Here is a 14,878-nt window from a genome sequence, read left to right on the forward strand (position 1 = left end):
TAGTTTGAAATCCGGTAGTGTGATGCCCCCCGCTGTGTTCTTTTTGCTTAGAATTGACTTGGCAATGCGGGCTCTCTTTTGGTTCCATATGAAGTTCATGGTGGTTTTTTCCAGTTCTGTGAAGAAAGTCAACGGTAGCTTGATGGGGATAGCGTTGATTCTGTAAATTACTTTGGGCAGTATAGCCATTTTCACGATATTAATTCTTCCTAACCATGAACATGGAATGTTTCTCCATCTGTTTGTGTCCTCTCTGATTTCGTTGAGCAGTGGTTTGTAGTTCTCCTTGAAGAGGTCCCTTACGTTCCTTGTGAGTTGTATTCCAAGGTATTTTATTCTTTTTGTAGCAATTGCAAATGGCAGTTCGCTCTTGATTTGGCTTTCTTTAAGTCTGTTATTGGTGTAGACGAATGCTTGTGATTTTTGCACATTGATTTTATATCCTGAGACTTTGCTGAAGTTGTTTATCAGTTTCAGGAGTTTTTGGGCTGAGGCAATGGGGTCTTCTAGGTATACTATCATGTCGTCTGCAAATAGAGACAATTTGGCTTCCACCTTTCCTATTTGAATACCCTTTATTTCTTTTTCTTGCCTGATTGCTCTGGCTAGAACTTCCAGTACTATATTGAATAGGAGTGGTGAGAGAGGGCATCCTTGTCTAGTGCCAGATTTCAAAGGGAATGCTTCCAGTTTTTGCCCATTCAGTGTGATATTGGCTGTTGGTTTGTCATAAATAGCTTTTATTACTTTGAGATATGTTCCATCGATACCAAGTTTATTGAGGGTTTTTAGCATAAAGGGCTGTTGAATTTTGTCAAATGCCTTCTCTGCGTCAATTGAGATAATCATGTGGTTTTTGTTTTTGGTTCTGTTTATGTGGTGAATTACGTTGATAGACTTGCGTATGTTGAACCAGCCTTGCATCCCCGGGATGAATCCTACTTGATCATGATGAATAAGTTTTTTGATTTGCTGTTGCAATCGGCTTGCCAATATTTTATTGAAGATTTTTGCATCTATGTTCATCATGGATATTGGCCTGAAGTTTTCTTTTCTCGTTGGGTCTCTGCCGGGTTTTGGTATCAGGATGATGTTGGTCTCATAAAATGATTTGGGAAGGATTCCCTCTTTTTGGATTGTTTGAAATAGTTTTAGAAGGAATGGTACCAGCTCCTCCTTGTGTGTCTGGTAGAATTCGGTTGTGAACCCGTCTGGACCTGGGCTTTTTTTGTGAGGTAGGCTCTTAATTGCTGCCTCGACTTCAGACCTTGTTATTGGTCTATTCATAGTTTCAGCTTCCTCCTGGTTTAGGCTTGGGAGGACACAGGAGTCCAGGAATTTATCCATTTCTCCCAGGTTTACTAGTTTATGCGCATATAGTTGTTTGTAATATTCTCTGATGATGGTTTGAATTTCTGTGGAATCTGTGATGATTTCCCCTTTATCATTTTTTATTGCATCTATTTGGTTGTTCTCTCTCTTTTTTTTAATCAATCTGGCTAGTGGTCTATTTTGTTGATCTTTTCAAAAAACCAGCTCTTGGATTTATTGATTTTTTGAAGGGTTTTTCGTGTCTCAATCTCCTTCAGCTCAGCTCTGATCTTAGTAATTTCTTGTCTTCTGCTGGGTTTTGAGTTTTTTTGATCTTGCTCCTCTAGCTCTTTCAATTTTGACGATAGGGTGTCAATTTTGGATCTCTCCATTCTCCTCATATGGGCACTTATTGCTATATACTTTCCTCTAGAGACTGCTTTAAATGTGTCCCAGAGGTTCTGGCACGTTGTGTCTTCGTTCTCATTGGTTTCGAAGAACATCTTTATTTCTGCCTTCATTTCGTTGTTTACCCAGTCAACATTCAAGAGCCAGTTGTTTAGTTTCCATGAAGCTGTGTGGTTCTGGGTCTGTTTCTGAATTCTGAGTTCTAACTTGATTGCACTATGGTCTGAGAGGCTGTTTGTTATGATTTCAGTTGTTTTGCATTTGTTGAGCAGTGCTTTACTTCCAATTATGTGGTCAATTTTAGAGTAGGTGTGATGTGGTGCTGAGAAGAATGTGTATTCTGTGGATTTGGGGTGGAGAATTCTGTAAATGTCCACCAGGTTTGCTTGCTCCAGGTCTGAGTTCAAGCCCTGGATATCCTTGTTGATTTTCTGTCTGGTTGATCTGTCTAGTATTGACAGTGGAGTGTTAAAGTCTCCCACTATTATTGTGTGGGAGTCTAAGTCCTTTTGTAAGTCATTAAGAACTTGCCTTATGTATCTGGGTGCTCCAGTGTTGGGTCCATATATGTTTAGGATCGTTAGCTCTTCTTGTTGTATCAATCCTTTTACCATTATGTAATGGCCTTCTTTGTCTCTTTTGATCTTTGTTGCTTTAAAGTCTATTTTATCAGAGATGAGAATTGCAACTCCTGCTTTTTTTTGCTTTCCATTAGCTTGGTAAATCTTCCTCCATCCCTTTATTTTGAGCCTTTGTGTATCCTTGCATGTGAGATGGGTTTCCTGGATACAGCACACTGATGGGTTTTGGATTTTTATCCAATTTGCCAGTCTGTGTCTTTTGATTGGTGCATTTAGTCCATTTACATTTAGGGTTAATATTGTTATGTGTGAATTTGATACTGCCATTTTGATGCTAAGTGGCTGTTTTGCGTGTTAGTTGTTGTAGATTCTTCATTATGTTGAAGCTCTTTAGCATTCAGTGTGATTTTGGAATGGCTGGTACTGATTGATCCTTTCTATGTGTAGTGCCTCTTTTAGGAGCTCTTGTAAAGCAGGCCTGGTGGTGACAAAATCTTTGAGTACTTGCTTGTTCGCAAAGGATTTTATTCTTCCTTCACTTCTGAAGCCCAGTTTGGCTGGATATGAAATTCTGGGTTGAAAGTTCTTTTCTTTAAGAATGTTGAATATTGGCCCCCACTCTCTTCTGGCTTGTAGTGTTTCTGCCGAGAGATCTGCTGTGAGTCTGATGGGCTTCCCTTTGTGGGTGACCTGACCTTTCTCTCTGGCTGCCCTTAGTATTCTCTCCTTTATTTCAACCCTGTTGAATCTGACGATTATGTGCCTTGGGGTTGCTCTTCTTGCGGAATATCTTTGTGGTGTTCTCTTTATTTCCTGCAATTGAGTGTTGGCTTGTCTTGCTAGGTGGGGGAAATTTTCCTGGATGATGTCCTGAAGAGTATTTTCCAGCTTGGATTCATTCTCTTCGTCCCCTTCTGGTACACCTATCAAACGTAGGTTAGGTCTTTTCACATAGTCCCACATTTCTTGGAGACTTTGTTCATTCCTTTTTGCGCTTTTTTCTCTGATCTTGGTTTCTCGTTTTATTTCATTGAGTTGGTCTTCGACTTCAGATATTCTTTCTTCTGCTTGGTCAATTTGGCTATTGAAACTTGTGTTTGCTTCGCGAAGTTCTCGTATTGTGTTTTTCAGCTCCTTTAATTCATTCATATTCCTCTCTAAGGTATCCATTCTTGTTATCATTTCCTCGAATCTTTTTTCAAATCTTTTTTCAAGGTTCTTAGTTTCTTTGCATTGATTTAATACATGATCTTTTAGCTCACAAAAGTTTCTCATTATCCATCTTCTGAAGTCTAATTCCGTCATTTCGTCACAGTCATTCTCCGTCCAGCTTTGCTCCCTTGCTGGTGAGGAGTTTTGGTCCTTTCTAAGAGGCGAGGTGTTCTGGTTTCGGGTGTTTTCCTCCTTTTTGCGCTGGTTTCTTCCCATCTTTGTGGATTTGTCCGCTGGTCGTCTGCGTAGTTGCTGACTTTTCATTTGGGTCTCTGAGTGGACACCCAGAATGTTGATGATGAAGTATTTCTGTTGCTTGGTTTTCCTTCTACCAGACTAGCCCCTTCGCTGTACGACTGCTGAGGTCTGCTCCAGACCCTGCTTGTCTGGGGTGCACCTCTAGTAGCTGCGGCACAGCGAGGGATGCTACCAGTTTCTTTTTCTGCTCTCTTTGTCCCAGGATGATGCCTGCCTAATGTCAGTCTTTTGGATATAGAGGGGTCAGGGAGCTGCTTGAGGAGACAGTTTGTACTTTACAGGGGTTTAATTGCTGAGCTGTGCACTCTGTTGTTCATTCAGGGCTGTTATGCTGCTATGTTTGATTCTGCTGCAACAGAGCTCATTAAAAAACCCTTTTTTTTTTTTTTTTTCTCAAATGCTCTGTGTTGAGGGGTTTGGGCTTTATTTTTGGATGTCCGATCAGGTGTCCTGCCCAGCTAGAAGGCAGACTAGCCACTGTTTGGCTGCCGAGGCTCCGCCCTGCTGTTGTGTGATTCGTGCTGTTCCTGCCGGCTCTGCTGTGGTCTCCGCCACGCCCTGCGGCGGAGTCTCTTCGCTGTAGCGTGTTGCCTCAGCAACGGCAGGCTGCGTCAGCAGTGGGCGTGTATCTCAGTAGGGACGGGTTGCCTCGGCAACGGCTGGCTGCGTCAGCAGTGGGCGTGTATTTCAGTTGGGGCGGGTTGCCTCGGCAATGGCCGGCTGCCTCAGCAGTGGGCGTGTATCTCAGTTGGGGCGGGTTGCCTCAGTAGTGGTGGACACCCCTCCCCGACAGAGCGTCTCGGACTGTCTGCTCAGGATAGTTTGAAATCGCGGTTTTGTTCGTCCCACTGGGTATCCCAATCCCTGCAATCCCCTGGGCTGGCCTATTGTCCAAGTCTCGTTCAGTCTCAAGTCCAGCCCTCTCAAGTCTCAGGTTGCCGGTTCAACAGGGCACCCAGACAAGCGCGCCCTGTGGGGATTGCTGGGTAGGGCCGGCCGCCGCCGCCCCGGCTGCCGGCTTCGCCAGGCAGACCTACTGCCTGGCGTCCCGTGTCTTTTTTATACTTGGGAGTTTCCCCGTTCTGTGGGCAACAAAGATCAGTCTGGAAATGCCGCTCTGACTCACCGTTTGCAGATTCAACGAGAAGAGCTCCAATCCTGGGTTGTTCTCACAGCGCCATCTTGAGTCCTCAATCAAGCTTAGTTCATTTCTTTATCCAGTTTCTTCAGTTGTTCTTCCTAGATTACAAGTTTTTAGCTTTTCACTGTTGAGTATGATGTTAGCTGTGGACTTCTGATATATGGCTTTTTATTATTTTCTTATTTCTGCTAACTTTGGACTTAGTTCATTTCTTTATCCAGTTTCTTCAGCTGTAAACCTAGGATATTTATTTGAAATCTTTATTTTTTCTTAATGTTGGTGACTTCTTCCTCAAACCTGCTTTTACTTCATCCCACAAGTTTTGTTTTGTTTCCATTTCATTTGTCTCAAGATATATGTATTTTATAATTTTCTTTTTGACCCATTGATTGTTCAGGAATGCATTGTTAATTTAAATGTATTTGTGAATTTTCCAGTTTTCCTCCTTATTAATGTAGTTTTAAAAAAATTTCTTTTTAATTTCATATTTGACCCCTTTGTCATTCAGGAGTTTTTTTTAAATTTACATGTATTTGTGAAATTTCCAGTTTGGTCTGAAGTGATACTGGATATGATGTCAATTTTAAAAATTGTTTAGACTAGACTTGTTTTTTGGCCTAACATACGGTCTGTCCTGGAGAGTATATTATATGTGCTGGGGAAGAATGTGCATTCTGCTACTGTTGGAGGGATGTTCTGTGTATGGCTGTTAGGTTCATTTAGTCTACAGTGTAGTTCAAGTACATTGTTTCCTTAATAATTTTCTGTCTTGGTTAATCAATGTATCATTGAAAGTGGAGCCTTGAACTCCCCTATTCTTATTGTACTTATGTCTTTTATTCCCTTCAGTTCTGTTAATCTTTGCATTACACATATAGTTACTCTGGTGTTGTTGGGTGCATATCTATTTATAATTACCCTTTTATTATTTTATAATAAATTGACCGTTTTACATTGTATTTCTCTCTTTTTACAGTTTTTGACTTAAAGTGTATTTTTTTCTGACATAAAATATAGAAAAACATGCCCTCTGGGTCATCGTTTGCTTAGAATATCTTTGCCAATTGTTTCGCACTCAGTCTATTTGTATCCTAAAAACTGTAATAAGTCTGTTGTAAACAGCATAAGGTAGGATCTTGGTTTTTTATTGATTCATTCACTTTATATCTTTTGATTGGCAAATGTTGTCTATTTGCATTTAATGTAATTAATAGGTTAAGAACATACTCTTGACACTTTGTTAATTGTTTTCTTAAGAAATTGTAAAGTTATTTGTTCTTTTCTTCCTCTATTACTGTCTTTCATTTAATTTGATAATTTTTTTTGTATTGGTATGCTTTGATTCATTTCTCTGTGTGTGTGCATGCATGAGCACCTACTACACGTTTTTTATTTGTGGTTACCATGAATCAACATAAAACATCTTATAGTTACAAAAGTCTATTTTTAACCTGATAGTAACTGAACTTATATCACATTTTAAAAAAACTACACTTTTACTTCCACCCATCTTATTTTATGTTTTTGATGTCACAATTTACAGCTCTTTAGATTATGTTTCCATTAAAAAATTATTGTAGCTTTAGTTATTTTAATACTTTTTTGTCTTTTAATCTGAATATTATAGTTATAATTGATTTACACATCAGCATTAAAGCATTACAGTATGCTGAATTGGCTGTATACTGTGAGTTTTATAATTTCATGTTTCTAATTAGAATCCTTTTGCTTTGAAGAACTCCCTTTTTAAAATTTTATTTATGACATTTAAAAATTTTATTTAGAGCATTTTTTATAAGGCAGGTATTGTGTCAATGAGCTCCTTCAGCTTTTGTTTGGGAAATTCTTTATCTCTTTTTTATTTCTGAAGCGTAGCTTTTCTGGGTAAAGTACATAAAGTATTCTGATTTGGCAGGGTTTTTTCCTTCCAGCACTTTGAATATATCAGCTGATTCTTTACCAGCTCTCAAGATTTCTTTTGAAAAATCCACTGATAGCCTTGTGGATGTATGTAATGAACCTTTTTTTGCTCTTGTTGATGTGAAAATTCTGTTTTTCATTTTTGACAGTTTGATTATTGTGTATCTCAGTGAATAATTCTTTAGGTTGAAGCTGTTTGGGAATTTTTAAGTTTCGTATAAATGAAGCTTTCAAATGTTTATCTCTTTACCCAAATTTGGTAAGGTTCCAACCATTATTTCTTTAATAAACATTCTGCTGCTCCTTTTTCTCACCCTCTTTTATTTGTAAATCTCATAATGTAAAAGTTAAGTCTCTGGATAATGTGCCATAAACCCTGTAGGCTTCCTTGCATAATTTTTTTTTGGTTTGTTTTTCCTTGGCAGTATATTTTCAAATAATCTGCCTTCAAGTTCACAGATATTTTTTATCTGCTTGATCAAATTTGCTTTTGGCATTCTCCATTGTATTTTTTATTTCATTTATTTTATTTTTCTGCTCCAATATTTCTATTTGGTTATATATATATAATTTTGATCTCTTTTTTTGAATTTCTCTGGATTTGGTAAGAAAGAAGTGGGGCTCTTGGGTAGCATGCTGCATGGCTGGGGAGTCAGGCACTCACTCATTGTTCTCTCACATTTCCCTATCATTCTGGCTTTGTTGAGCAGAGTGCAACAAGCGAATTGGAGACGTACCTGTTAGAGCCAGAGCAGAGGCTCTTCTCTCACCCGGGGTCTGGCCTCCCATATTATTGCGTATATTTCTCTGTGTGTTTTTCAAATGTCAGTGACTATGTGTTGTATTTTCTTCAGGATGAGCCCAGCTCTGGGATGGATCCCTGCTCTAAGCGCTACCTGTGGCAAACAATAATGAAGGAGGTTCGGGAAGGCTGTGCTGCAGTGCTGACCTCTCACAGGTGAGCTACTATCTCTCTTGTGGTGATTTCCTGAGTAAGACTGAGTAACAAAGCTTAGGAAGTGCATTTAGGCCCCTGCACAGTACTACACATAGACATTTATTAATCTTAACACTATAATGGTGATATTGTATGGGAATTCACTCAGGGTGGTAGCAAAAATATTAAGGGAAAAATATTAGAAGAAATTATGGAATATAGTGTCAAACCCTTTTGGAAAGCCTAAGGGTTTTTTCTATAGTTCTTGGCTGAAGGCAGCCACAGTCTGTTTGCAGGAGCCAGAGAGATTAGTGTGCAGAGACAAAGGAATGTGGGAGTTTACCTAACTAACTTGTTTACTCATGTGGTCTTAAAACTAAACTTTAAGCTGGATAGCCCTGACAGAGGGAGGTTAACTAGGGATATTACCCACTAATGATGTTTGCTTTGGGCATCAGAACTTGTCCTCTAATCTTTCAACATCTGCTGGTATTGACTCAAGCCTTTGTCAGTTAAACTTAACTAAATAATGTGAGTCTTACTGACAGATGGGGACTGGTGGTCACAACTGTTTACAGCACTCTTCAGGGAGTCTGTAAGTGGCCGAGCTTACTCAGTTGAACTAGCAAAGCATAATATCTGTGTGTCAGTGTACTTTATTCATCCATCACTGAGTCAGGGTCTGCAGGACAGACCCCCACAGGTGGCAACACCAGCAATATTAATGTTACCCTTCATTGTATAAATTGAGACTGAAGCCATGAGGGATTACATTATGTAACCATGTTTACATAGCAAACAGCTGGCAGAGCTAGAATTTGAACCTAGTATTCTGTTTCCAAAGACAATATTCTTACCTCATCCATTGCTATTGTTGAAGGACGAATGCTAGACTACCTTTTTCAGGTCGTCCTGAAGGATCTTTCAGATCCTTTTTATTTAATGCCTCTTAGTTCAGCAGGTAGAATTAGCTGAACTAAAATACATAACAGGTTATTAAATCTGGTTTAATATTTTCTTTATCACAGAATTAAGTTTTTAATTAGATTTCAAAACCATTGGCATCTTTTTAACTCTCTAGAACACTGTTCTGGGCCACACAGATATACAAATATAGATTTCGTAAAACCTGCTTATGGGGAGTGAGCAATATGATTTAACTAATACAAATCCTAATGATGTAATGAAGATCAGGCTTTAAACTTGTTTTGTCTTTATGCTTAAGTAAAATATACTGTAAATAAGATGTCAAGAGCTGCCAAAGAGCTGACATTTTGCCCTTTTGCAAGCTAACAAATTTAGATTGATATAGTTTTATGGAAGAAACTATATCACAAGAAGTGAGACTCCTTGGTTGGAAATGAAAGACTTTATTCCTCACAGCAAAAGCAGTAGCCAGAGTGTTGGCATGGTTTCTCATTGATTCCCTAAACCCTAATTTCTATGGGACTAATGGAGACCTGCACATACAGGAGAGGAATGCCAAATTTAGTGAAATTACCACCTTATAACACCTGATAAGGAAGCCAGCTCTTGGTTTAGGAGGAGGTGTCACCTCTTCTATGGGTGTTTGCTGCAAGCAGAACTTTGAGAATGGCCCAAGTAAAGAGCAGTCAGGGCCTTACAGTCTTGGAATTCATGGAAAGACATGTAGGAACACAAGGGACCAATGGAAGTATGCCTCCCAACAGTCTAAATCATGCAGTCTATGCTTGAGTGGCCCAGCCCTTGTTACCACAAGTGAAATATAAAGCTAGCCTTATCATTTGAAATGTGAGATTTCTGAGAGGACCTCAGAAGACCTTGCTGATTACTGCAGCATTATTAGTTTATAGAAAAATACTATTAAATGCTATAATTAAGCATGCATAATCCTATTACACATAAATCTTGCAGCCATTTTCTGTGACAAGTGTTGGTGGCTGCAAAGCCAACTTATTGTGAAGAAATCAGCCTTTCACACATTTTTACATTGCTTCATGTTAAAGTAGAATTTTCTTCTTAATTTTCTATCTCTGGGCTTTTTATTATCTCCTTTATTATTTTTTAAATTTGTTCACTTCTAGGTTTGTCTATATTGCTTAACATTCCCCAATTTTCCCTGCCAGACTGAATTTTACACTGTTATTTTTTTAAATAGCTTTTTCTGAAGTATAATTTACTTTTCATATAAGTTAACCACTCTAAGTATAGAATTTTATGATTTTTAAGTGAATTTATAGACTTTGCAAATGTTGCCATAAATAAGCTTAAGAACATTTCTGTCACCTCCCCCGAAATTTTCTCCTGCTTATTTTCAGTTAAATTACCATTCAAAACTCCCACCTAGGAAAACATTGATTGCTTTCTGTCTCTGTAATATGGATATTTCATTAACTGAATCATCTAATAAGTTGTCTTCTGCATCTGGCTTTTTTATTTATCATAACATTTTAAAAGTATACCCAATTGTGGTTTATATCAATAGCTTGCTCCTTTTCATTCTGAACAGTATTCCATTGTATAGCTATACCACTTTTGTCTGTCCATTCACCAGTTGATAAACATTTGGGTTGTTTCCAGTGTTTTGCTATTATGAATAACATGTTATTAACAGTCATATAAATGTCTTTGTATGTAAAGACATATGTTTTAATGTTTTAAAATTTTTCCAAGAGTCCAGTTGCTAGGTTGTAAGTAAGTTGTGTTTGACACTTTAAAAATCTGCAAAGTTACTTTCCAAATTGGCCTTATCATTATATGGTCCCAGCAACAATGATGAGACTTCTTTATTCCACACCCTTTTCACTACTATCTTTTTTGATTATAGGCATCCTAGTTACATGGGGTTGTAATTCACATTTTCTTAATGACTAATGCTTTTAGAATCTTTTCATGTGCCTATTGGTTATTTGTATTTATTATTTAGTAAAATATCTATTCAAATATTTCCTTCATCCTGCATTTTTTTAATTGGCTTTATATTTTAGAATAGTTTTAGGTTCATTGCAAAATTGAGGGGAAGGAGATATTTTTATATTCTGAATACAAGTTCCTTGCTGAATATATGATTTGCAAATATTTATTTCTAGTCTATTGCTGTCTTTCCATTTTATTAATGATGTCTTTGGAAGACAAACATTTTAAATTTTGATTACATTCAGTTTATCAATTTATTTTTATATGGTTTGTGCTTTTGGTGCATCATCTAAGAATTATTTGTTCAAATAAAGTCCTAAAGATATTCTCTTTTTTTCTAAAAATTTTAGAATTTTAGCTTTTATATTTAAGTTTTTGATCTATATTGAGCTAAATTTTGTGTATAGTGTGGGAAAAGAGTATAAATTCATTTTATGCATGTTAATATCCAATTATTTCAAAACTGTTTCTTGAAAAGATTATCTTTTATATCCCACTGAATTGTTGTAGTACCTTTATTGAAATCAGCTGAATATAATTGTATGGATTTATTTTTGGACTCTCAATTATTATCCATTGATATGTATGCCTGTTTTCTCACCAATATAATATCATGTTGATTATGGTTGTTTTCTATTAAGTTTTGGAAACAGGAAGTGTTAGTCTTTCAGCTTTTTCTTTCTACTACAAAATTTTTCATTCTCTTAAAATACTTTCCAATTTTCTTTTTGATTATCTCTTTGACCCTTAGTTTATTTAGAAGTGTTATTCAATTTTCTAATATTTGGAAATTTTAAATATTTTTTCTATTATTAATTTCTGATTTAATTCTGTTGTAATTAGATAAAATGCTTTGTATGATTTCCATCCTTTTAAATTTGTTAGGACTTTTTAATGGCCTACCCAAGGAGTTACAGTTTTTGATTTTGTTTTTTTCTGGTAAAACACCATGTTACATATATATTTGGTTTTGCAAATCATATGGTGTGTACTGTACTACCCAACTCCACTGTTGTAGTGTGAAAGCTTCCAACAGCATTAGGTAAATGCATAATTGTGGTTGTATTCCAATAAAACTTTATTTATTCATCTCCTCCAACACCCCACATAATGCTAATAGGCTGGATTTAGCCAATGGGCTACAGTTTTCTACTCCAGGCTTAGCATGTGGTCTATCCTACAGAACTGACCATGCAAATTAAAATGTATTCTATGGTAGTTGGATGGAATATTATATAAACAGCAAGTTAGCTTGTCAGTGTTGTTTAAGTGTTCTGTATTCTTATGGAATTTTTCCTGGTTATTCTGTCAGTTACTGAAAATAAGATGTTGAAATCTTCAAGTATAATTGTTACATTTTTCTTTTCCTTTAAATTCTGTCACATTTTGGTTCATGTGCTTGGAGTCTATGTAGTTAGGTGAATATGCATTCTTAATTGCTGTCATACTAATATTTTGACTTTCTTATTATGAAATGTCTTTTTTGGGTTCTAGTAGTATATCTCAAAGTCTGCTTTTTTTTTTTAAAATAGCCATTGGCTCTGTCTTTTGAATACTGTTCATATGATATCATGTTTCATATTCTTTTACTTTCAAATAATTTGTGTCTTTGAAGAGAAGCAGTGTTTCCTGTAGCTTGTGTATAGTTGGATATTGTGTTTTTCCCAGTCTGACAATGTCTACCTTTTGTGTGAGGTGTTTAAACCATTCCACATTTCATGTACTTACTAATATGCCTATAGTAACTTTGGCCATTTTGCTATTTTTTATATAATGTCTCCTATGTTTCTTGTATCTCTGATATAATATATATATTACATTTCTTGTATCTCCTATGTTTCTTGTATCTCTAATATAATATATATTCATTTCTGTAAGTCTGTCCATATTCATGCAATACAAAGATCAGAATTACTCACTGTTACTGAAGAGTGGAGAAGCTTATGATTTATTCTGTGATTCTAAAATGGTGGTCTTTAATTGAAAAGAAGTCTCTGTATTGGATATTTTCCTCTTAACTTAGAGTTCATTTATCATTGCTTCTTCTGGTTCCTTGCCCCAGAGAATCTTGGTATAGCATGAGCATGAAGCAAGAAATTGAGGAGAAGAACCTTGTATACTACTTTTCTTACTAAGAGAAGTTGAAACCAGGACAATCAAGAATGACCAACACTACTTTTTCTTGCACATCCAACATCATGAATTCCAATGTAACTCTTGAAATCTCTGCACTGCCTAGCCATATATCTGAACTACTTAGATTAACCAGTGATACAGGAAATTTTGTGTTTATTTTTTGAAGCTGGCATATCTTACGTGGCTGGAGAAGGATAAAGCATGTCAAGAGGAAGGTGCTATACATTTCTTAACCAGATCTCATGCAAATTCACTCATGATCACGAGAACAGCAACAGGAAAACCTGCCCATGATCTAATCACCTCCAACCATTCCCTTCCTCCAATATTGGGGGTTACAATTTGACATGATGTTTGGGTGAGGACTCAAATCCAAACGTATTATTTTGTACCTGGCTCCTCCCATATCTCATGTCTTTGTCACATTGCAAACACAATCATTCCTTCTCAAAATTTCCCCATATCTTACCTCATTTCAGCATTAACTCAAAAGTCCAATATAATTCCTGAAATCCCTGCATTGCCTAGCCATATATCTGAACTACTTAGATTAACCAGCCATACAGGAAATTTCGTGTTTATTTTTTGAAGCTGGCACATCTTACCTGGCTGGAGAAGGATAAAGTGTGTCAAAGGGAAGGTGCTACACACTTCTTAACAACCAGATCTCATGAGAATTCTGAACTACTTAGATTGAAACGTAGTCCAAAGTTTCATCTGAGAAAAGGCAAGGCCTTTCTGCATGAGCCTGTAAAATAAAAAAACAAGTTAGTTACTTCCAAGATACAATGAGAGTACAGACATTGGGCGAATACACCTGAACCGAAAGGGAGAAATCAGCTAAAAGAGATAGGCTGCAAGCCCCAACCAAGCAAGTCCAAAACCCAGCAGGGTAGTCATTAAATTTTAAAGCTCCAGAACAGTCTCTTTTTATTCCATATCTCAATTTCAGGTCACACTGATGCAAGGAGTGGATTGCAAGGCCTTGGGCAGCTCTGCCCCTGTGGTTCTGCAGGGCTCAGCTCCCATGGCTACTCTCAAGGGCTGGCACTGAGTGCCTGTGACTTTTCCAGGACTACAGTGCAAGCTGTCAGTAGATGTACCATTCTGAGGTTTGGAGGACGGTAGCCCTCTTCTCATGGTTCCACTAGGCAGTGCCCCAATGGGGACTCTGTGTGGGTGCTCCAACCCTACATTTTCTATCTACACTGCCCTAGTAGAGGTTCTCCATGAGGGCCATGCCCCTGCAGCAGACTTCTGTTTGGACATCCAGTTGTTTCCATACATCCTCTGAAATCCAGGTGAAGGCTTCTAAGCCCCAACTCTTGCCTTCTGTGCATCTGCAGGCTTACTGCCATGTGGAAGCCACCAAGGCTTACTGCTTGCACCCTTTGAGCAGTGGCCTGGGATCTATCTGGGGCCATTTAGCCATGGCTGGAGCTGGAGCAGCTGCAACACAGTGGGCAGTGTCTTGAGATTATGTAGGACAGTGGGGCCCTGGGTCTAGCCCACAAAATCATTCTTCCCTCCTAGGCTTCCAGGCCTGTGATGGGAGGGGCTGCCTAGAAGCTCTCTGAAATGCCTTTGAGGCATTTTTTCTATGTCTTGGCTATTAACATTCAACTCTTCTTTATTTATGCAAATTTATGCAGCCATTCCTTCTCAGAAAATGTGTTTTTCTTTTCTACCACATTGTCAGGCTGCAAAGTTTCCAAACTTCTATGCTCTGTTTACCTTTTAAATATGAATTTTAATTTCAGGGTATCTCTTCGATCATGCCTAACAAAAGTGAACTTTGCTACAGTTCCCAATAAGTTTCTCATCTCTATCTGAGATCTCCTCAGCCTGGACTTATTGTCCATATCACTATCAGCATTTTGTTCACAACAATTTGACAAATCTCTAGGAAGTTCCAAACCTTCCCTCATTTTCCTGTCTTCTTCTAAGCCCTCCAAACTGTTCCAACCTCCACTCATTATCCAGTTCCAAAGCTCCTTCCACATTTTCAGGTATCTGTATTGCAATGCATCAACTTTCTGTGTTAGTTTGTTCTCACACTACTATAAAAAAATTTAA

General features: G+C 37.6%; 1 protein-coding gene across 4 annotated transcripts in view; it reads left to right on the forward strand.

Moving 5' to 3' along the window:
- The window catches only part of ABCA13 (ATP binding cassette subfamily A member 13), a 446,251-nt gene that overhangs the window by 395,131 nt on the left and 36,242 nt on the right, over window positions 1–14,878 (forward strand). For all 4 annotated transcript variants that reach the window (XM_035253372.3, XM_078342412.1, XM_035253370.3 and 1 more), the window contains one exon: window positions 7,686–7,789. In XM_035253372.3, coding sequence (XP_035109263.3) covers window positions 7,686–7,789 — 104 coding nt within the window. The remainder of the gene's footprint in view (window positions 1–7,685; window positions 7,790–14,878) is intronic.

This window comes from Callithrix jacchus, chromosome 11, assembly GCF_049354715.1.
Source record: "Callithrix jacchus isolate 240 chromosome 11, calJac240_pri, whole genome shotgun sequence".
Taxonomy (NCBI): domain Eukaryota; kingdom Metazoa; phylum Chordata; class Mammalia; order Primates; family Cebidae; genus Callithrix; species Callithrix jacchus.